This window comes from Podarcis erhardii, assembly GCF_964252035.2.
Source record: "Podarcis erhardii genome assembly, chromosome: 6".
NCBI classification, from domain to species: domain Eukaryota; kingdom Metazoa; phylum Chordata; class Lepidosauria; order Squamata; family Lacertidae; genus Podarcis; species Podarcis erhardii.
In genome coordinates, this window is record NC_138510.1 from 100315544 (window position 1) to 100339466 (window position 23923).

Here is a 23923-nt window from a genome sequence, read left to right on the forward strand (position 1 = left end):
AATTTCTTAACCCTAGCTAAGTTTCTACTTTCCCCACACATACTAAGTTTTGTTTTTCTTTTAGAAAAGCACTTGAACAGCGACAGAGGCGCCAGCTCAAAAGGGCGATGGCAGGTGCGACATCTCGCGTGATGTCAGGACATTGGGCAGAGCTGAATGCAGTGGTGGCAGCAGCGTGGCAGCGTGGGTTCAATGGCTGGCAGTTGTTCCTCCTCCTCTTGCTGCTGCTCCTGCTGCTGCCGCCACACTGTCAGGGGCTGCTCTGACCCTCCTTCTCCACCCACTGATTTCTTTGGACATGAGGAGGGGCAAAAAGGGCTCTGTCCCCAGTAGTTGGTGCCCCTGAACAGAGCAATTATACAATGCACATGAAAGTTTATACCCAGAACAAACTTAGTTGGTCTCTAAGGTGCTACTGGACATTTTTTAATTTTTTGTTTCTACCCAGGTAAAATTCAGAGTTTGAGTTTAACTTCGTGAGCAACTGTGTTACTTTCTGCTGGCCATCAAAGCAAAATCCCCTTAGCAGATTGGCTTGTCAGACAGTTAAGTGCAGCACAGAATCAGGATTCCTTGTACACGAAGCAGCATTCCAGAAGTACATCTGCTGGTTCTTGGGAACGCCTTATCTTTTGTTAGCTCCCCATAGTGGATACAGTCAGAAGCACTGGGGGAGTCCTCAACTGACTAGTCCTGTCTTAATTTTGACATGCACTCCCTACTTCTTTTATAAAGGGAAAGAAAACTATTCAGGAAAAGAAGATTCAAAAACCAGGTGGAAGGGAATCGGCCTGGATTTTACAAACCGATGAACTAATCAGTGATCTGTTTTAATTTCTCTGTAGGTTTTATGGTATTATTCTTGTAAACAGCTTTGTTTTTTGCGGTATACACATATATTTATAAAATACATAACTAAATGTTGCACAGGTGACATGTAGGCTGTATCTGCCAGTATTTGTAAGCTGAAACTCAAATTTCTTGCTTGAGTATTAGAAGCTGTGCAGCAACCAGCCTTTTGTTTGGAGTCTGTTTCTGGTCTTTTATGCAATCACAGCGTGAGCATGAGGTTGTTGTGATCCTAAGCTCTCCCAGAAGCAAAGCAGAAAGAAAAACAATGTCACTGGAAACAAAAGCTACATGGCAACAGGTACCGTAACTCCCACAGCAAACAGGTAACTCCCACCTCCACCACAATCAACATTCACCAAGTTATTCCCCATAATGCTGTCATATGAACTGTGTAGGTTTGCAAATGACACCAACTTATTTAGGATGGTGAAAACTCATATGAACTATGAATAGCTCTTCTAACTGAGTGAATGGACAACAAAACAACAAAGAAACAAACTTTTTTTTTTAATTGAGGGGGTTCTTTTGTGTATTTTTCAATGATTACATTCCATTTTTTGTGAATGTGCAGATATTTTTTACAACTGTTTATGTTTTAAATGCTATGGGGTGACAGAGAGAAGATGGAACTGCTCAACACCTGTGTTGCCTCTGCCTTCACTCCAAACGAAAGCAATGCCCAACCTGGTGATAAGAAAATAAAAGGTGTAAGGAGGGAGCTGCAGCCCAAGAAAGGAAAAGAGGTGCTACTTTAAAGGAATTCAGATCTCCAGGGCCTGATGAGCTGCAAGCAAGGGTTCTAAAGAAGCTTGCAGATGGAATCTCAGAACCTCTGTCTATAACCTTTGAGAATTTTAGGACAAGTGAGGTCCCTGTAGACTGGAGGCAGACAATGTCCCTATCTTCAAAAGCAGGGTGGAGGCGGGGAGACCTAGGTAACTACCAACCAGTCAGCTTGACTTTGGTGTCTGGAAAGGTCTTAGAACAGATAGTTCAACAGTCGGTCTGTGAGCACTTGACTGTGAGCAACAGTCGGTCTGTGAGAAAAAGATGCTGTGATTACTAAGACCCAGCATGGGTTTCTCAAAAATAAGTCATGCCAGACTAATATCATTTCTTTTTTTTTGATGGAGTTACAAGCTTCGTAGGTAAGGGGAATGCTGTGTATCTTGATTTCACTAAGGCTTTTGGTAAAGTCCCTCATGATAAAGGGACTGCTGAAATTTGGGTTGGACAAGGTAACTGTTAGGTGAATTTGTAGCTGGTTGACTGATCAAACCCACTAATGCTCACTAACAGTTCCTCTTCATCCTTGGAAAAAGTGACACATGGAGAGCCACAAGGTTCTATCCTGGGCCCATTTTTGTTTATAAATGACATGGGTGAAAGAATTGAGAGGATGCTCATTCAGTCTGCAGATAACACCCGTCTGGGACGGGTAGCTAGTGCTGCAGAAGACAGAATCAGGATTCAAGATGATCTTAACAGATTGGAGAACTCGTCAAAAACTAACAGGAATTTCAATAGGGACAAATGGCAGGTTCTGCACTTAGGAAGCATGTAAGACGGGAGACAACTGGCTGGCCAGTAGTTCATGTGAAAAGGATCTACAGATTTTAGTGGACCACAGGCTTAACATGAGTCAACAATATGGTGCAGCACCAAAAAAGGCAATGTTATTCTTTTGGACAAAGAGGTTCAACATTCATTCATTTATTGATTTTATATACTGCCCTATAGCCGGAGGTCTCATGGCAGTTCACAATAAAAATCACAATATATAACATCAAAAATAAAAATAATTCAATACCCCCCCCCAAAAAAGAGCCACCTTTTAAAGGGTATAGGATGTTGATCTATCAAGCAAAGGCCTGGTTAAAAAGGAATGTTTTTGCCTGGCGCCTAAAGGTGTATAATGAAGGTGCCAGGCAAACTTCCCTGGGGAAAGCATTCCACAGATGGGGAGCCACTGCAGAGAAGGCCCATTTTCATGTTGCCACCCTTCGGATCACTCAAGGAGTCTGGTGTCTTTATGATTTAGGATTGATTTACACACACAGGTTATATGTGTCTAGATGCAGTGGCGTAGCACAGCTGACTAGCACCTGGCCCCCCCCATCTGTCTCTAGATAGAGTGCAGAGCATTCACATCCCAAGTGTCCTGTTCCTCCCATTGCTCACATTCCAAGAGCCCCCCAAACTTCATGTCTGGTGCACTCTGCAGCATAAAACAGCCTCCCCGCCTCATGCTCTGCCAACCCCCACCCCCACCTAGGCAGCCTGCAAAAGTTGTGCCTTTCGCCTGTCCACTTACCTCATCCTGTACTGCAGTTCTGCCCCTCCCTCCTGAAATTCTGGGCTTTTGTCTCCGTCTCTCCCCTCAGGGAGGGGCTTTCCTCATTTTCAGTCTGGCAAGTGAGTCTCCATTAACGGCCTGCTTAATGGGTTAATGGCTGAGCCAATCTAGTGATTAAATCTTCTTGTTCTGCCAGGCAGTTTTCTGGACACAGAAAAACTGGTTTAAACTGCAGGCTCCCCACTAAATCCAGGAATTTAGGGGAGTCTTTCCACTGTAAACTTATAAGAGGATAGTTTTAATATTTTTTTTTCTGGGGCTCTGATATTTGCACTTTTAATTTTCACATCATGCTGAGTTTGCTGCTTGACTGTTCTTTGCTCTAGTCAAACTGCTAATTCTATAGTTTATAACAGTTGAGGAGAGCAGGGTACTTGTCTCACAGTATCTAATGGGCAGAGGGACATAGGAGAATTTGGCTAGCCAGCTGAATGCCAGCCTCTTTTCTGCTTTTCCCCACAGCAACAGTAACTCAAATTGCCTTGCTACCTTCTCATACATGCAGAGTTGGCCCACTTGTGAGGCAAGGTGAGGCGACTGCCTCAGATGGCAGGATCCACAGGGGCAGCAGACCCCAGTCTAGATCTTTATTCTCCCCTTGTTCCTGATGTAGATTTTTCCTGGCGGGCAGAGGGGTGCCATTTTGGGTTAGTTTCAGGTGCCAAAATGTCTTGTGCTGGCCCTGCCCAAATACCATGACCATTTGGGACTTTATCAAGGATTAAAATGCCAGGGTAACCTACAGAATGAATACACTGTGGGACTGCAGGCTGTAACATGGGCTGTGGGATACTGAATTGATTGTCTGGGAGAGGGTCACTGAGTGGCTGTTGGGTGGGAAGGCATTTCTGGAGTAGAGCAACTAGATCTCTCTGCTAGCCTCCCCCCTGCCATCTATCCAAGGCGGTGACTGGAGAGAATGACTGCAGTGGGGTTGCCTGTGGAACTGCTGCCTGCAACTGCAATGTGATGCTTGTCCCACAATCTGTCAGATGCTGGCTTACCCTGGAGCAAACTGAGCAAAAGCTTGGTTGGTGGGGAAGAATGACTGGAATGAGGTCACTGCAAGTGAGGCTGTGCCTCTGCCCTTCCTGTCCCACATGCCCCTGCTTCCTGACCTGACAAGTCCAAGATGAACAGCGAGAGCTAAAGGGCTCTTTTCCTGGACGCTCTCAGCTGGTGTCTCTGCCGACTTCCAGCCAGGTTGGACTGTCTTGACTGCAGCTGCTGCTTTTTCTTCTATTAAAAAAATGAAGTCTATGCAGCAGAGTGAAGAGATGTGGATGACCCAGAAAGTCTACATCTGCCTCTAGTGGACAAATAATCCTTTGGGAGTATGACCACCCCATCTCTAGGATTGTATTCTGGAATTCTATTCTCCTTGTTGGTTTTACAATAGTCTTTTCTTTGTGCCCATTTTCTGTCTCCTGCGAACAACTTGAGAGCTATCCATACAGTGTCAGTGTTTTGGAGAGAGGCATACCTAAATTTCTGTTTGTAAGGAGGAAGATTAAACCAGCCCTCTTTTTATTTTATTTTTAAATTTTAAATTTAAATTTATTTTTTTAAATAAAAAAAATACTCTTAAGGAGGACATGATTGTCTTAGACACCTTTTGTTGTATTGTATTTATTTTCCAATCCACATTTTTATTTCAAAGGGGAGCTTTATGCTTTTATACCATAAACTGTTGACCCCCCCCCCCCGCATTCCTTTTGTTTCTGTTAGGTTAATATTTTAACCCAGAGGTAGGAATGAACAGGTAATGTGTAATGATTGATTGTCTGCTTTCTAAGAGCCATCCTTCCACCACCTAGCGGGAGTTCCAGAAAAAGGCCACTTTGTGTGGTTCTCTTAGCTCTTCTAGCTCCCTCTGATGGGGAAAATATACTATTATGATAGTTTCATTTTTAAAATTCAGATGGCTTTATGGAAAAATAATTTTTCTTGTTTGCAGTAAACACTTTAGGAGTTAAGGGTTCGTTTGATTAGTGTTTTATTTCCTCCCAGGAATCAAATGAGCCAACTTTTTGTCCTCACACTTTTAGAAGAAAAGGCCCTTGTGTATACCAATCTTCAGGGGTCTCTGGGTATGAGACTGCATTTTTTGTCATCCGTTGAAGGGGAGCCAGGACAAAACATCACCAGCTGTGCCTCTGAGGCCAAAAAACAGTTTCAAGGTTGGCATGAAAAGCCCTTCCCTCTCCACATAAACAAAGGCTCCAACTGAACTGCACAAACTGTTTGCCAAATGCCTTTATTGTCAGCAAAAGTTAGATGAGGCAGTTTGGGATAAAGAAGGTGGTCTGCAATTTGGGTAGTGCAGGCTTTGCAAAGTGGATTGATTAATTCAGCCTCTGACCCCCAACCCCCCGCGGCTAGTGCTGGCTGTGTCTTTGGCTAATAGCCCAGGCTACGGAAAGGGCAAGCCATTCTCCAAAGCAAAAAGCAAATCACTATCTAGTTATGAATAAACCTCAAACACTCAGGGGGGCACACCCACAATGGGATACTTTGCAAGTAACCAGAGTCCCCTCCTTCCCCACCCCCACAGCAACAGACACAATGTACCCCTCACATTTAAACTTATCAGCCTAAAAGGGACAAATGCATCCTTTGGCAGATGGCCTACACAGGTCTCTGAAGGCCTTCACCTCCTCTCCCAAGTCATGACAAAAGCCCTCTCCTGGGCTCACAAGCCCACAGATTCCGTCCAGAGATGAGATTTCAAGTGGGAGCAACACATCTCTGGCCAAGCATGCAGGAGTCCAGGTCAGCCGGCAGATGGAGCCAGCTGCTGCATTTGCTCCCAGGATGGCTGAGTCTTCGCCTGCTAGACGATAGCTGGGGCTGTTTGGAATCTAGATGCTATACCAGCAGCCCCAGAAGAAGATGGCTCAAAAAATGAAGCAAATCCCCTGCTTTGCTCAGCTTGTCCTACCCTCTCTAGGCAGGCAGCCATTAAATGACCCACACTAAGCTGGAGCGATAGTTGGCTGCAGAATGTCCCTGGAATAAAGCCTGGTTTGTGTGACCGCAAGAAGCCATGTGAGGACAGCTCAGGCCATTGCCCAGGACACACTTGACGGATGAAGGGAAAAGGAAAGGAGGACCCAGGGGAGAGAGGCGGCTCTCTGTGCTTTTATAGCATAGCCTTTGTTATAAAAACAGAGGAGGGAATAGAACGCCAGCCTGACCAAGGGAGGAGACAGCAGGGCAAGCACAGCTACATCATCCGCTCTTGTGACAGGGCCAAGCCAGGAGTTGATTTCACTACATCTAAACACACACGGAGATTAGTCTAAGAGAACGGAGTGGAAGTGGGCTGAGCAGGAAGCGGAGAAGGAGAGAAGGAGCTCTCAAGGCTGGTCTTTTGCTTCAGAGTCTTGATCATAGATGTAACTTCCGACAGCACCTGTGTTCACACCTGCAAAAACAGCAGAAGCATCAATGGAGGAAGATGGTTGAAAGCAGAGAGGCCCAGTTAACACCCAGCAGGCAGAAGAGGAAAGCAGAATGCACAACTTTCTGTGCTAAGTTTCTTTTCTGCTTCAAATGGTGTTGCTCCTCCCACTTGGACCAAGAGGAGTACGCAGATCTGACTTGTAACTGCCATCCCATGTGAGAAAGAAAGCCTCTCTCTGTTTGGGGACATAGCACAGCACTGACTAACTTCAAAAATACTTCATGTACGTGGGCAATGATGTTTAAGTTTGAGATCAAACTGGTATCTATTATTATTATTATTATTATTATTATCATTATTATTATTATTATCTTCTCATTGTATTTTCTTTTAATTATCTCTTACTACATCAGTTTATGTCAGGCCTGCTAACCTTCTTGTCTCTTGTTTAACAACTGAGTTCTAGAAAATCCATCTGTCCCAATATCAGACTCACCTTTTGGTCCAAAGAGGATCCCATAGCATGGCTTGTGGCAATAAGGCTGTCCATCATGCTGGAGGGAAGGAAAATGGGAGAGAAATACATTGCTGTAAACCATAAGACTAGTCTCTCCACCACTGGAAGGCTTATTTGGATGGCCAACTATTGCATGACCAAGGAGCCTTTCCTACTGGCCAGTAACAGGTATGTGTGGAAGTGCTGGGGGAAGGGAGAGGCAGGGGTCTTTCTCAAAGACCCCTCCCAAAAGCAGATGCTGGCCAAGGATCCAACTTGGCCCATGTGGCACCGATCATAGTGAATGCTGAATCTCCCTGCCTGGAAATGACCTTGTGCCTAAGGACAAGGGCAACCCAAAAGGCTTGGGCCTGCCTCTGTTGTGGCTGGTACCCAAGGATTCTGCATGTCTGAGATCTCATAGGCCAAAGCCATTAATATGAAGCAGTGGTATACTGTGCCTGAACAACATGGGAGCTTTCGCATCCAGAGGTGGAACTCTCTGGCTGTGTCTACATTATGCCTTTATAGCCCATTTGAAACATGTTTCCCCTTCAAACAATTCTAGGTACTGTGGTTTGTTATGGATTGCTGGGAATGGTAACTGTCAGGGGTAAACTAAATTGCCCAGAATCCTTTGGAGACAGAATGAGATTTAAATGTGTGTATAGCCACTAGGAACAGTGCAGAACTGCAATTTCCCCCTCCTATTCTATTTATTTATATTCTGCCTTTCTACTTAACATGAATTCAAAGAGGCATACAGATAAAACAGAAACAGCTAAAAACACCCGGGCGGGGGGAATTAACATACAGATAATTACAATTTGTAAAAAATCGCAGTCATTTCCTTTAAAATAGGCAGCTCCAGTTGGAGCTTCTGAACCGTTTTCATAGGAACTCATTTTCACATGGAACTCATTACAAGAACCCAAACAGGATCTAGCTACGGCGTGTATCACAGTGGCCCAAGCCAAGATCTCCACAAAGAGGCACACCTGGCAACTAACTCTGCCACTGCACTTCCAGCCACCTCAGAGACCTGGGCTTCCACACTCAGGGCTGAGTCCAGGAGCACACACAAAATGCAAACTGGTGTTTTCAGGGGGGAGGGGGCATCCAGCACAGGCTTCCTATTGTCTGTTCTGCCTTCACAGTGACCAAGAGCACCTCTGTCTTGTCTGGATTAAGTTTCAATTTGTTCACCCTCATCCAGTCCATTACTGATGACAGACACCAGTTTAGAACCAAGACACTTCCTTGGAAAGCTGAAAAAGGAGAAATAGAGCTGGGTGTCATCAGCATACCGGAGATACCAAACTCCCAAACTCTCCCAGCAGTTTCATATAAATGGTAAATAGCAAAGGGGACAAAGCCAAACCCCGAGAGACCCCCAGGTCAGCGTCTCAGATGCTGTGGGGCACCTGGGCCCTTCTTTGCTTGCTCCTTTTGCATACATACAGCTGCTCTTTGGACACAGAAGAATGCAGCTTGTTTGCTTTTCAGAGCAGTAGCAGAGGAAGCCGTGCATGCCAAAACCAACTTGAGTTCATAGGGGAAGAGCTGCAGCCAGGATTTCTGGCTACAAAGCAGGGCTCATCATCAAATTGCTGTATCAGTTAGCAAACAGGCAGCTAAACATACAAGGTTCAGTCTGCCTCTAGGTTTATAACTTCTGACAGTTCTCACATTGCATTTTTCCTTCTAGAAGATGAAATGCTATGTCAAAAAAGCACTTTACACACATGAAGAACATATAAATGTTATCTGGCTCTGGAAGTGTATGCTGGGAATCTACAACAACTGTATGAAGTGGCTCAAGAGAACCTAAACAGGAGGGAGTGTTTAATATTCCAGAGCAGACAAAGGACTATGCTCTGTGCAGGTCACAGGGACTAGAAGTACACTATGAGAAGTCACAGTCATTAAGGCAGGATGACTCCAATGTCAGAGGAGATGGAGTGGACCTTTTCTGAAAGGTGAGCAAAATCCCTCTCTAAACTGGACCGATACATACTTTGTAAGCTCTTCACAACTAAGTTTGGAATAAACCAATGCCACATTAATCTGCCACTGGTAAAAGTCAGTTAATCAGAGCCTCTTCCTCATTATCTTTATGTAACAAGCATTTCTTGCTAATGGTTTTTACCGATTCTCAGAGGGCTTTCACTACCATGATATTTTGGAAGTGCACATGTGAAGTTGCTCAAAACCATAGATCACTCCAGGATACATTTTGTGTGTACCTGCTTATCTCAAAGCATGTCATTAACCCAATCCTCAGGTTGTAAGCCATTTCCCAAACTTCTGGTGGCATTCTCACAGGCAAATGACTCTGTGTTTTTACTAAAACCATGACCCCTAACAATGCATTTCTAGTGACTGTGTTGCTATTATGGTGAGTGGTTTGAAATTTGTAGTGTACAACCTTTTATGAATTGAAAACAACACCTATCCCTTAGAGTAGCAAAATCTCCATAAGAAAATGCACATAGAGAGAGATTCTATTGGATTGATGTGCGGGGAGGGGGGCAGTGTTTTCTCAGTATCCTTCACCAATATTACTTCTAGATAAGGAGAAAAAATGAAAAAAATGAAACTATCATACAAAAATTGTGAATATTCACTTTGTGACAATTTTATCAAGCACTACATGTCTTTTAAATGTGCAAAATATCTGCCCAACCCGGAGACACCTGTGTTAGAATGCAGTGTTTGCACCCAAGCCTTACCTCAGCGTGGCCTCCGGGGATCAGAGTCTTTCCACAGCGCTCACAGCGCAGGCAGGGGCGGTGCCAGTCCTTGCCAAGTGAAGTCACTTTCTCAGCTAGAACAGACAAGAAGTGGCATGCGAATTTGCAAGTCAATCTGTCCTCATGGCAACTTATGCCACTTGTGCCTCACAGAAAACCATCAGACAAAAAAATGCTCCAGAGATCAGACAAACCACATCCAAAGCAGTGCCGGAAGGGTTTGACACAAGAATCTCAATGCAACATTCTGGCCACAATTCCGCATCCTCAGAATCTCAGCTCCCCTTTTCCTTTAAAGCAAGTTTCCACCCAGTCTGGGTGAAATGAAAGGCTTGCACATTTAGGGCAAAATCCCCAAAGCTAGAAGGAGGCTCAGTTCCATGGACTGAGAGATGAGGCCACAGTGCTCTTCATAGCTTTTTGCCCCTCGCAGAAGCAGAATAGATACTGCATACCTCAATGCAAATCTTTATGATTTATATAGGGCACAGAATTCAACTTTTCTAGGTGCAGAATCCTTGTTACTTTGTTCCGTTCAGTCCTGTGTACAAGGGTCAGCAGGAATTCCATCCCCTTATGCACATCAATAGTCCCATTAGAAATTGCCCCACTTTTCTAACAGAGTGAGCATGCTACTTAAGTATAAATCTAGAAATTGTAGCCAGTCACTGGACCGATCAGTTCTCTGCCAAAAACTTCCAAGAACAGATCTGGTGGAACTTGCTCCATTTGGCCATTCTTTGCTCTGGCACAACTCTATAGGCCAAGGTAGAACTTGGTGTGTACCCTTACAGATTGGAGTCTTAGCAGACTGGAATGACCCTTAAATCCTTTGTTTCTTTAGCCACCAGCACACACAAACCCACTCCCTACTATGAAATCAAGATGTCAGGAACATAGGCCCCCAGAGTGCAGGGGATGAGTTAGACTCAGAGATTGAACTAGGGACCAACTTTGCAGAGAACTGCCTGTCAGAATCAAGAAAGGGCAGTTCAACCCCCCTTTATGGAGAAGACTCTATTAGCTCTTAAGGAGAGAAAGAGTTGGAAAGCAGTCAAAGCATTGCTAGGCAATCAGCAGATAAGCAGAGGTCTGAGTCTGGGTTGAGTGAGTGAGCAGGAGGGGGGAGGTCAGCCTCTCAGTCCTCAATCCAGGCATTTGGATAAAATCAGAAGGCAACGGAAGAGCAAGAGGGGAAAGGCAGGAGTCTGGCGTCCTTCCTGTTGTGGGAGGGGCGAGATTTCAGACAGGCCAATACTCACCAAAGTAGACCTTCTTAGAGCAGCGTGGGCAGATGTTTGGCTCCCCAGTGAAGGTGGTAATGCTGGTAGCTGAAACACAAATGGGAAGGCATGAATTCTCCAAAATGCTCAGCTCCAACCTCAAGAACTGGATCTGACAGACCTTGATCCTCTTCAGCCAACCAGCTCTGAATACAGCTTCCAAGGAGGAGCCATCATACTGGACAACACCACACCTATTCTCCTGGAAGGACACAATCATCTTGTGGCACTGAGGTAGACATCCTCTCTTGTGGAGCTGTGTGAAGAGTCATTTTTGGCTGATGAGGTCAAAGGCCTTTGTCAGGTCTAGGAAGTCGATGCACAAGGGGTGTCTCTGCTCTCAGCACTTCTCCTATAGCTGACACAGTGAGAAATCTCACCTGTGGCTCCGAGAAGCTGCCAGCTTGTGACAGCAGCCGCACCCCAGGAAACGATATTGACTGCCCGGCTTAACCAGGTGAAGGAACCAAATACAGGCTCTGGCAGACTAAGCGGACAAGAGTGGGTCCAATGGTAAAGAAGGCGGTTTCTGCCCGTGCTGTGGACATAAGTGAGGGGCAGATGGGGCTTGTCACCCTGGAAAGGGAGCCCATCCAGGAGACGGAAAACTCTGATACTAACCCTCTGCTGCGTTGTGGGGTATCTTTGGGAGAAGAAAAGGCTAAGGAGTAAACCCTAAATAAATCCAGAGTTGAGTCCTTAAGATGGTCACTGTACGCCTCCTTCTGGCAACTCCTGCAGCCAAGCTGGTGCCAAATGTCTTGCTCTGCTTTCCTCTGGACCATGTCAGCCAGTGAGGCCGAGAGGGGGCAGCCCTCATTTGGGCAGCCCTGGACCTCCAGACACAATGCCCAGGCTTGTGCTGCAGGGAGGTCACTTTGGTGCTGCTAATGCAGCAAAAAGAACGTAGGAGGCAGCAGAAGCTCAACCTGATTGGCGTAAGGTTCAAGTGCTACAGGTTGCCTTCATTGGTGGGAGAGAACATCATGTCTCACTGGTCAGTTTCTGCCCACCTTAAGCCAGGCAGCTTCCAGTCAAGACAGTTCTTACCTGCCGCTGTCTGCAGGTTTCAATGGGTGCTTGGAGCTCAGAGCATCACTTAACAAATGTATTGAACTACTGTACCAGGCAATAAAGAAACAAACCCTCTTGTACCTTGCAATTTGAAATGTCACTTTTCTCTTTCTCTCTCTACCATTAAAACACACAGATATTCACAGCACAGCACAGCACAGCACCCACCCTTTTCTTCTAAACAGCCAGTTTCCAAAGCCTGTTGGAACAAGACAGTCTTCACCAGTCAGCAGAAGAACAACAAAGTGGGAACCAGTCTATCTTCTCTAGGAAGGAAGTTCCAAGTCTGTGAGCAGCCACCACCAAAAAGGCCCTGTCCTGCCTCACCACCCAGTGTGCCTATGAGGGTGGGAGGGACCGAGACAAGGGCCTCCCCCAAAGATCTGAGAACCCAGACAGGTTCTTATGAGGGAACATGGCTTTTCAGGTTACCTGGACCTAAAATGTATGGAAATTTTCTCCATTTCTGTAGAACTGCAACATACACACAGCACTGAGTATGCAAGGAGCAACAAAAATGGATAGCAAGCTAGTTTTCAGAAATCATGAAATGAGCCAACCACAGAGTCTCCCAATTGCTCAGCAGGGAATGGAAGAAGCAGAGGTGCCTAGGCTGTTGCCTGCCACAACCCCAACGCCCTCGCAGCACCCCTTCTCCTGCTTCCTGGGCCAGCTGTCTTTTCTGGGACCCAATGCTCACCTTTGCTGGGTCCCTTGGCTGCTGCGCTCGCTTTCTTTTCTTCCACTTTGGATATGTGCTCAATAGGGCCTGGTGCCACTTGCCCTTCAGTTTGGGGCTTATCATAGATGTAGGATCCTGCCCCTCCAATGTTCACACCTAGAAAATGGAGCAGGAGAGGTCAGAAGGGCTTTCTGCCCCAAAAGAATTGCTTTCCCGTTCTCCACAGCCATGTCTATGTATTTGAGGGAAGCCATAAACACCTTCCCATCTAGACCATGTTCCTGGTTGCAGCAATGGGCAAAAAGGTTCCTCACCCTAGCCCAGCCAGCTAAAACCAGCATCAGAATATACAGGGAGCCAGCAGCTTCATAACTGAGTCAGACTACTGGTCCCTGTGGCTTAGCATACTGACTTGAAGACAGCTCTTCAGGATCGCTCAGACAGGGGTCTTTCGCAGTCTTACATAGTGAGTTGAAGCTGCCTACAAAATTATGGGCTCTCCCAGTGAGCACCACCCAGTGCTTTCAAAGTTTTGGACCCAGCAGCAGATTCCTCTACTGGCACTGTCTGTGTTGGTGTTTTCAACAGTAATCAAGATATTGTTGAGAGCCTGTGCTACTAAGGATCTGAACATCTGACCTAAAGGCCTCCCTTGTTCCCTTCTCTTAGAAAGCCAGAGTTTAGTAATGCAGATACTGTCACTATCCAGTAACATGTTAGGGGATTTCATCATAAGAGCTCAATTCCTAAACCCAAGGAAGTCCCCTAACAGCAAATGTTAACATGCATTTCATGTTTTCATTATTTCCTATTGGTTTATTTTGTAATTTGTATAAGTTAATCTGTTTTTAAGGGGAGAAGGTCAGAGCTGCCTTGGGAGTGGGCCCTAGCCAACAGAATGGCTGGAGCTGGTTCCACTACGGGGGTTGCACTGGGACACCTGATCCCAGTGATCCCAGGCACGGGGAGGAGTTGCCTGAGGGCCAGACCACGTCGTTATTAAGGAGGCTGGTTTAGTCATTGTCTTAAGAGCATCCCTGCCTCTGGGATAATAATCAAAAGCATGCAGTATTTTTCACTTCTTATTTCATTCATGAGGCAGAAACACTGGGGGTGGGGGAATAGGACTTAGGTAGTTGTAGCAGGGAAAGAGTGGAACATTCACCTCAGCACTTCTCTGTTCCACAAGTTTACATGTAATGTTTTGCTCTGCTCAAAGTTGCTCCTATTTAAAATAGAGCACACCTCAAACCACAAGGTGTGCCACACCAGAGATATGTGAAGACAGACATTATATAAACTCAAAAGTGATGTCTCTAGTTGGCTTTGGTGATGAGAAGGTAAGAGAGAGAGAGAGAGAGAGAGAGGGAGGGAGGGAGGGAGGGAGAGGGAGAGGGAGAGGGAGAGGGAGAGGGAGAGAGGGAGAGGGAGAGGGAGAGAGAGAGAGAGAGAGAGAGAGAGGGAGGGAGATATTTATCAGCATTTGTGTCTGGAGTTGAAACGGTCAAACCACCCAGAAAAAGAAACCTACCTTTTGGTCCAAATAATGTTGCGTAACAGGGTTTGTGACAATACGGCTTTCCATCGTGCTAAGACAGAAATGGCAACTGTTAGATTAGCCAGTGTTAAGAAAAGATTATTAGTTTCAAACAATTGTTCACTGAAGGCTGATAAATCACTAAATCATAAAGGGAGGGCATTGACTATTTCATGTGAACTTGAGTCTATAAAGAATCTGGAGATGCCAAAAGGTTTTGTTATTTTATTTGAGATTCTAAATTTGCCATCCACTCACAAAGTGCTTGTTGTAAAATTTAAAAACAATACATCAATATTTTTAAAAGATACTGAGAACATAAAATACGCACACAGTTTTCAGGGATATTTAGAAAATCACAAAGTTAGAGCAAAGGCATGGCAAAAAGAACAAAAAAAACCACACATATAGACAGTAGTGATGAGAACAAGGAGTTCTAACTCCTGTGGACTTCAAAAGAGAAAGGTCGTTCCAGTTCCCAGAAGAGTTGCTGGTACTAGCCAAACATGAAGGAGAAGGGCACATGGGGGCTCAAAAAGCATCTCACCTCAAATGAGAAGCAAGTGAGACATATTAGAGATGAAAAAAGATATGAATGAGAACACCAAAATAATAGATGACAAACTTGAAAGGATGGGAAATAAAATCGACCAAAACGCCAAATTAATTGAGTTGACTCTGAGATTGAGAGTTATCCCCTAAGAGACCGAAGAGATTATAGATGAGCAAATTATTAAGGAGCTAGCCAAGTGGTTAGAGCTACAAGAAGGCAAAATACTTAAGGGAACTGAAAAAATATTCAGAGTAAAATCTAGTGTGGCAAAAGCCAACAAACGGCTGGGAGACTGTTTGGTATCCTTCAGTTCGAGTCAAATTATTGGTCAAAAAATATGGAAGCCCAGGAAAAAAGTGAAATACACGAGTTCTGTGACCCAGAAATTAGCAAAAAAGTTAAATATCTGGGCATATGGCTCACAGTGAAGAACACCAATTTTATTTCAGGCTAATTATGCCAGCACCTGGAAGGAGATAAAAAACAAACTGGAAATCTGGAATAGGCTAAATATCTCCTTTTGGAGAAGAATTTCCACAATAAAAATGAGTGTGCTTCCAAAAATGATCTTTTTGTTTCAACTCATCCCGGTTATAGGAACAGCGAGCTGCTTCAAAGATTGTCAGAAGGATATATTAAGATTTATTACTCCCCAACCTGGCCACAGTGATCCATGCGATGGTAACCTCCAGGCTTGACTACTGTAATTCGCTCTACGCGGGGCTGCCCTTGAAGCTGTCCCAGAAACTCCAGCGGGTGCAGAATGCTGCAGCGAGGCTCCTCACGGGGTCTCTGCCATGGGAGCATATTCACCCAGTGCTTTTCAAGCTGCACTGGCTCCCGGTGGAGTACAGGGTCAGATTTAAGGTGCTGCTTTTGACCTTTAAAGCCCTTCACGGCCTTGGACCCTCATACTTATGGGACCGCCTCTCCTGGTCTGCCCCACGGAGAGCCTCAAGGTCCACATATAGCAACACCCTAGTGGTCCCGGGCCCTCAGGAAGTTAGATTAGCTTCAACCAGAGCCAGGGCCTTCTCGACACTGGCTCCAGCCTGGTGGAACGCTCTGCCTCATGAGACCAGGGCCCTGCAGGATCTGATTTCTTTCCGCAGGGCCTGTAAGGCAGAGTTGTTCCGCCTGGCCTTTGGCTTGGAGCCAATTTGATTCCCTCCCCCTCTTTCTTTTTCCTTTTTCCTTTTCTCCTCCTGTGATGAGGCTGCATTTTAATATTTTAATGTTTCAATATTTTAATGTTGTATTTTAATCTTGTTTTTAAGTTGTATTCATTCAACTTGTTTTTATTATTGCTTGTTAGCTGCCCTGAGCCCAGCCTGGGGAGGGCGGGGTATAAATAAAAAATATTATTATTATTATTATTGGAATGGCAGAAAACCTAGTATAAAGCACAAATTATTAATCGATATAAAAGAAAGGGGAGGGTTTGCAGTACCGGATCTGAAACTGTCTCATGAAGCAGCTTGCCTTTCCAGGATACAGGAGTGGATGACATTAAAAAAGACTGGACCTAGAAGGGTTTGATAATAGATATGGCTGGCATGCTTATCTAGGTTATGAGAAGGCCAAAGTGCATAAAGGTTTCTCAAACCATGTGATTAGGAAATCATTATACAGTGGTACCTCGGGTTACAAATGCTTAGGTTTACGAACTTTGCTAACGTGGCTTAGTCATGTTGGCCACGTGACCCGGAAGCTGTACACCGGCTCCCTCGGCCAATAAAGCGAGATGAGCGCCGCAACCCCAGAGTCGGTCACGAATGGACCTAATGGTCAGGGGTCCCTTTACCTTTACCTTTATTCTCCAAAATGTATAGGCTCCTCCTTGACTGGGAGGACAAGGAGGAAGAAGTAAAATCCGTAATGGTGCAGTGGGCTAGGGACTTTGGCTATAATATCCAAATGGAATCATGGGAGAGGCTTGGGAGGGAAAATTTAAAATTCACTGCATGTTATGATTTAAAAGAAAAATTGCATGAAAACGCTCTACAGGTGGTATTTAACACCTGTCAAACTGGCCAGAATGTTTAAATCTAGGCCAAACACCTGTTGGAAATGCAGGGAGGCAGAAGGCACAATAATCCACATGTGGGGAAACTAAAAGAGTTAGAGCAGGCATCAGCAAACTTTTTCATCAGGGGGCCAGTCTACCATCCCTGAGATCTTGTGGGGAGCCAGACTATATTTTGAAAAATATAAATACCCTGCAAGCCGGTCCCACAGCTGCCTCCAGACCTGGAGGAGGAGCGCACTCTGCATGCGCTGATGGAGCGCGTCTCGGCGCTGCCCACTCACCGGCGTTCTTGACAAGCCCGTATGCCCGGAGCTCCCAGGCGGCGTGCACCATGTGCTGCAGCCCGTCGTCTGAGGCCAGGTTGGCAGGCAGGCCGCGCACAGCTCGCCCTCAAGCTGCTTCAGCGCGGCCACTGAGTGCGCCACCAGCAGCAGCGCCAAGCCGTGATGCGCCCGTCACAATGCGCCTGTCACAATGCCAGGTTTACCTCAGCGCGCGGGCGGCGAGGCTTCGGAATGGCTGCAGGAAGCTCCTGCAGCGAATCCAAAGCCGTGCCAGCGTTGCGGAAGTCAGTCCACGCGCACGGCAAGGTGTTCATGGCTTCTTTTAATGAAACGCTGCACCAGTTTAGCTCAGCACGGGAACTGACCGAGCGGGCGGCAGGGTCCATGGGCCGGATTTACCAGCCTGGTGGGCCGCATCCAGCCCCTGGGCCATAGTTTGCCGACCCCTGAATTAGAGAATTTTGGGAGATAATTTACAACAAACATAAAAAAATGTTCTTTCCCCAAGATGCCTGAAGCCTTCCTGCTAGGAACAATGAACAACTAAATTCCAAACAAATTTAGGATAATTTTCATGTATGCTACAGTAGCAGCTAGAATTTTAATTGCAAAGGGTTGGAAAGGAGATGTTATCCCATCCAAGTTATACTGGCAAAACAAAATGCAAGAATATGCAGAACTAGCCAGACTATCAGCAAGGTTTTGAGATATCACTGATCAAAAATTTAATAGAGAGTGGGATGTGTACAGTTTATTTAAAAGAACACTGCAAAAACATAAATCCGTTGGCAGGTCTGGATTGACTTTCTGCGTGTAACAAGAGAACTTTATAAAAGCAATGTTATCAAAATAACCTAGAAGAGATAAAGCTTAGTGTGTAGTAAAAATAACATAATTTGGGAACCACAATGCAGGGACCAGAGGTCATGTGGAAACCAACTACAAACTTACCTACAACAAGCGCTAATTATGGAATGAATGTTTGTTTATTTTTTTCTTTCTGTTGATTACCAGTACTTTGTGTTGTGTAGTTGTTTTTTAAAAAACAAATAAAGCATTTTTTAAAAAATCAAATCAAAAAATCAAATATCAAATGCAAGCTTTTGAAGTCAACTGAATTATCCAGCTCACATCAAAATCTGAGCTGGCAAAAAATCTGATTGACTTGCATAAGATCCAGCACAAAGCGCCGCCTTTCATATGGCAGGCCTACCAAAGCCGTCTGCACCAGCTGCCAAATATCCTTCCTTTTACTCATCTGGCAAGCAGCAGTAGCAGCAGCTTGCAGCGAGAAGAAAGAGGCTTGTTCTCTCCCTGCCTCCTCATCGCCCTGGGGCACAAGAATAACCTTTCAGCAAACCAGCACTTTTCCTGTTCCTCTCTTTTTTAAACTGTGTTTATTAAGTTTTATAAACAGATGAACAAAGCAAATAATTCAGCAATAACAGATTATGCTGAAGAATTTGGAGCAAATGATTCAGCAGAGGAAACACAGACCAGAATAACTAAGGAGATAGTACAAGAATACTTGGCTAGTTTAGATGTATTCAAGTCTCCAGGGCCAGATGAACTGCATCCAAGAGTATTAAAAGAACTGGCAAATGTGATCTCAGAACCACTGGCAGTCATCTTTGAGAATTCCTGGAGAACAGGCGAAGTCCCGGCAGACTGGAGGAGGGCAAATGTTGTCCCTATTTTCAAAAAGGGGAAAAGAGAGGACCCAAATAATTACCGCCCAGTCAGTCTGACATCAATACCAGGGAAGATTCTGGAGCAGATCATTAAGCAAACAGTCTGTGAGCACCTAGAAAGCAATACTGTGATCACCAATAGCCAGCATGGATTTCTGAAAAATAAGTCATGTCAGACTAACCTGATCTCGTTTTTTGACAGAATTACAAGCCTGGTAGATGAAGGGAACGCAGTGGATGTAGCCTACCTTGATTTCAGCAAGGCATCTGACAAGGTGCCCCATGATATTCTTGTAAAGAAGCTGGTAAAATGCAGACTTGACTATGCTACCACTCAGTGGATTTGTAACTGGCTGACTGACCGAACCCAAAGGGTGCTCATCAATGGTTCCTCTTCATCCTGGAGAAGAGTGACTAGTGGGGTGCCACAGGGTTCTGTCTTGGGCCCCGTCTTATTCAACATCTTTATCAACGACTTGGATGATGGACTCAAGGGCATCCTGATCAAATTTGCAGATGACACCAAACTGGGAGGGGTGGCTAACACCCCAGAGGACAGGATCACACTTCAAAACGACCTTGACAGATTAGAGAACTGGGCCAAAACAAACAAGATGAATTTTAATAGGGAGAAATGTAAAGTATTGCACTTGGGCAAAAAAAATGAGAGGCACAAATACAAGATGGGTGACACCTGGCTTGAGAGCAGTACATGTGAAAAGGATCTAGGAGTCTTGGTTGACCACAAACTTGACATGAGCCAACAGTGTGATGCGGCAGCTAAAAAAGCCAATGCAATTCTGGGCTGCATCAATAGGAGTATTGCATCTAGATCAAGGGAAGTAATAGTGCCACTGTATTCTGCTCTGGTCAGACCTCACCTGGAGTACTGTGTCCAGTTCTGGGCACCACAGTTCAAGAAGGACACTGACAAACTGGAACGTGTCCAGAGGAGGGCAACCAAAATGGTCAAAGGCCTGGAAACGATGCCTTATGAGGAACGGCTAAGGGAGCTGGGCATGTTTAGCCTGGAGAAGAGGAGGTTAAGGGGTGATATGATAGCCATGTTCAAAGATATAAAAGGATGTCACATAGAGGAGGGAGAAAGGTTGTTTTCTGCTGCTCCAGAGAAGCGGACACAGAGCAATGGATCCAAACCACAACAAAGAAGATTCCACCTAAACATTAGGAAGAACTTCCTGACAGTAAGAGCTGTTCGACAGTGGAATTTGCTGCCAAGGAGTGTGGTGGAGTCTCCTTCTTTGGAGGTCTTTAAGCAGAGGCTTGACAACCATATGTCAGGAGTGCTCTGATGGTGTTTCCTGCTTGGCAGGGGGTTGGACTCGATGGCCCTTGTGGTCTCTTCCAACTCTATGATTCTTTGATTCTATGATTCTATGCTGTAAAGCAGCAATTTTTTGACATGGGCCTTTTCAGATGTTACATGTGTCTTTTCATATGCTTATAACAAATGGAAGATGAGAATTTGTCAATCATCCACAATTTTTAGTGACAGGAGTATCATATTTCCACATAGAAAACTAGGAGGAACATGTCTATACTTGTTTATATTGAGGTTTTGAGATGCATATGTATGAGGATGTATTCAGGTATTGCATGTTTAGTTGTTCATTAGGTTTCATTCAGTGCTCTAGTACCTACGTAAATGTGCCGTGTTGCTCCAGCATGAACATCACAGGCATAGCAAACAATATTGGCAGTATCTGCACTTAACTGTCAACAGGAGTCAATTTGTGAGAGGAAATGGTGATAAGGCATGAACATATTTCTCCCTTAATGCGAGGAATGCACTGCTTGTACTTCCATAGAAGGAAAAGCAAATACAGCTTGAGAAAACATCCTTCCAGTAGCAACAGCAGGCTTGTCATCAGTTAGCAGACAAGAGAGAAGCTCACCCACCACGTGAAGCACGGAAAGAAAATTGCTGGGTGTGTCTCCTCCAAGTGTGGGACGTGGTGCAGTCAGGAAGAAACTTTCCCAGCTCCCTGGAAGCACTCCAGTGTGCTGGCTAAGTCACTAAGACACACCTTCAGAGAGAAAGTGCTTCTCGGGTGAGTCACTTTTCTCAGATTTCACATAATGGGGAACCTCATGCCTTGAAAGCAGATGATTCCTACCTACAGGTCTCTATGTGGGCACACTTGATACAGTACCCAGATACACTTTCCTTCTGCTCTCTCTACAACATTAATTGGGGAATAAATGGTGTTTGCTTGAGCTGACAGAGGCAAAGTGCCCCTAGGCCAGGAGCAGAAGAGCTGAAGCAATAATAATTTCTGGTTCCCAAGTGGGAAGGAAGAGTAGAAGTCACCGTCCAACAATTTACAATGACTCGAAGTCTAGACTTAGGAGCATATGCCAAGCACTCTGGAGCAGCAGCAGCAGCAGCCGCCTTGAGGGAGGAAGCTGGCTGGGCAGCGCCTGGGCCCCCACGCAATGGGGGAGGCCCAAGGACTGTACAACATCCTGCTTCCCTCCTCTATAGTCAGCCACTCTCAGGGTTTTTTGTCTTTACACTGCCCACTAAAGCTAAACATGGCAAACCATGCTTGTGGGATGAGGCTTATTGCACTCCGTGCCTGTTCTGCTCTGTGCCCACCCACAGTGCGGCCTACTTCTCAATTGCACCCAGCCTGCAGAAGGTGCCACTGGAGGCCAATGCATTTGTTTTGCCTTGCACTTTAATGGAATGCTAGGTGATTTAAATGCTCTACTCTGTGGCTGCTCTAACATTTTGTTATTGCTGCTGCTGCTTTGTTGTTTATTAAGGTGTTGTAATTATTTTGATGATTTTATTGTTTATACTGGAATTGTGAACTGCCCTTGTATCCCCATGTATGGATACAGTGTTCAAGGTAGAAATATTTTTATAATTAATCAAGGTATTGTGTAAGGTATGATTTAACCTCCTTATTTAGTTTTTAGAAGGAACAACAAGAGGAACCACCCTCTAGATTCAAATGGAGTAATTACACGTACAGACAGAAAGGGGGAAAGATAGGCATAAATCATTTCATAAACTTATCTGAATTGGCACAGAAACTTAGAAAAAAAAATTAAAAAATGAAAAGCTTTTGCTTTCAGGCAACACAGAATTAGGTAGAATCATTTCTTTCCTTTCTAATTTGTCGTTCCTGTTTCTTGTTCTGCCACTGAAAAGATACTCCTGATGAACTATCCTTCTGCAAAGTGAAATTGGAAGCCCATCTTAACATGCAACAAATCCCACACAACCCTGTGAACTGGAAAGCGCCTATTGCGCTGGAGCCTCACAGACTGGGAGGTGCTGCCCCAATTGTTCCTCTGGGTAATTGTGACAGTGAAGAGCTGGAACACCTTATCCTGCATGACACTACAATTGCTCCAAACGTCTTGAGGGTAAACACTTTGTTGGCAGAATTCAGAAGAGAGGCTATTGGCTAAAATATGTCCACCCAGTTAACAGATCAAAGGCAAGCGCTCCCAGAAACTACCCCAATGCAGCAGGCCATGTCCAGTGGGACTCTTACCTCAGCATGCCCACCAGGAGTCAGGGTCTTGTTGCAGCGCTCACATTTCAAACAGAACTTGTGCCAGTCCTTTCCCAACGAAGTTACTTTCTCAGCTGCACAGCAGAGAAACAAGAAAACATGTAATCAAAATATGAACTTTCAGATACCTACAAACTGGCTCCCCATGCCAAACACCACGCCCAGCGCTTTTTTTCTGGCAGAACGCTCCAGAACGCAGTTCAGAGACCTTTTTCTTTCCCTAAATCAGAGCCCTGTGCCTTCTTCCCAAAGCCCAGGAAGCTTCTGCCTGGCTTAGGGAGGGAGGCGAAATGCTCTGGCAGTGTCCAAGAGTCTTCCCATTTCCTTCCCCAAGCCAGGCAAGCACTTTCCACCTCAGAGGAGGCAGGAGGGCTGCAGGATCCTGTCAGAAACCTTGCATCTGCTTCTCAAAGCCTGAGAAGCAAAATGCAGAGCAAGGCAAGGCAAATTCATGTGCAGAAGAGGCAGGGAGGGCAATTTGGATACTGCCAGGAGGGCTGAACCCTTTGCCCTCTTTTCCTGTCCCAGATTCCGTTCATCTTGAAAAGGCATGAGATGCTCCCCCCAGACTGGGATGCAACTCAGCTTGCACTGGAGGCTGATGTGTCTGCCTAGGACAGAGCAGATAGAAAGAGGAACTGCCAAGTTTCCTAGACTGACCTTTCTGACCTAACCTGGGCTGACCTTCCCTCCAGTCTAGACTGATACTCTTAGGGATAAGGGCCTCATTTCCTTCTTTCTTCTTCAACCTCACTTTGAGAGAGGAGACATCTTTTGTGTTTCTCCTGCTGAGATGCAAGAGCAAACATGAAGAACAAGAGAGAGAAAAGGAAGACCATTTCTCGCTGTGGACTTTTTGCACCTCTTGTAAGAGCCAAGCATGTGGGAGAGAAGTCACACCTTTCTTTCCAGAGCTCTCCATGGGGACAACCACAAGGAATGGGTAGCTAGAAAAGTGTTGTGATGCCCTTCAATCCTACACTGCTTCCAGGACCCAGTTGCTGGATGCTGTCCCAGTGGACAGTCCTCTACCTAGGCAGTTGAAAAATAGACAGAATTACAGTGGTACCTCGGGTTACAAACACCTCGGGTTACAAACACTTCGGGTTACAGATTCCACTAACCTGAAAGTAGTACCTTGGGTTAAGAACTTTGACCGAGGATGAGAACAGAAATTGTGTGGCGGTGGTGCAGTGGCAGCAGGAGGCTCCATTAGGCAAAGTGGTACCTCAGGTTAAGAACAGTTTCAGGTTAAGAACGGACCTCCGGAACAAATTAAGTTTGTAACCAGAGGTACCACTGAACCAGTTGAAGAACCCTCTATCCTCTATTCCTCTTGCTGCTGCTGCAATAGCGTCTCAGAAAAAATAATATGA

At 45.3% G+C, this 23923-nt stretch overlaps 1 protein-coding gene and 1 long non-coding RNA gene across 3 annotated transcripts in view; both read right to left on the bottom strand.

Moving 5' to 3' along the window:
- LOC309344766 overlaps positions 1-23923 on the bottom strand; it is a 117329-nt gene that overhangs the window by 28005 nt on the left and 65401 nt on the right. The gene's annotated exons all lie outside the window — the stretch shown is intronic.
- The window catches only part of LOC309344729 (cysteine-rich protein 2), a 53120-nt gene continuing 34646 nt past the window's right edge, over positions 5450-23923 (bottom strand). The window contains exons 1-8 of one of the 2 annotated variants that reach the window (XM_081867391.1): positions 23448-23484; positions 22527-22621; positions 14434-14491; positions 12921-13058; positions 11126-11194; positions 9843-9937; positions 7111-7168; positions 5450-6635 (exon numbers count right to left, since the gene is read on the bottom strand). In XM_081867391.1, coding sequence (XP_081723517.1) covers positions 6568-6635; positions 7111-7168; positions 9843-9937; positions 11126-11194; positions 12921-13058; positions 14434-14491; positions 22527-22621; positions 23448-23469 — 603 coding nt within the window. In that variant the 5' untranslated portion in view covers positions 23470-23484 and the 3' untranslated portion in view covers positions 5450-6567. Of the gene's footprint in view, positions 6636-7110; positions 7169-9842; positions 9938-11125; positions 11195-12920; positions 13059-14433; positions 14492-22526; positions 22622-23447; positions 23485-23923 lie in introns of those variants that run through there. The other variant, XM_081867390.1, reaches the window with a different exon arrangement.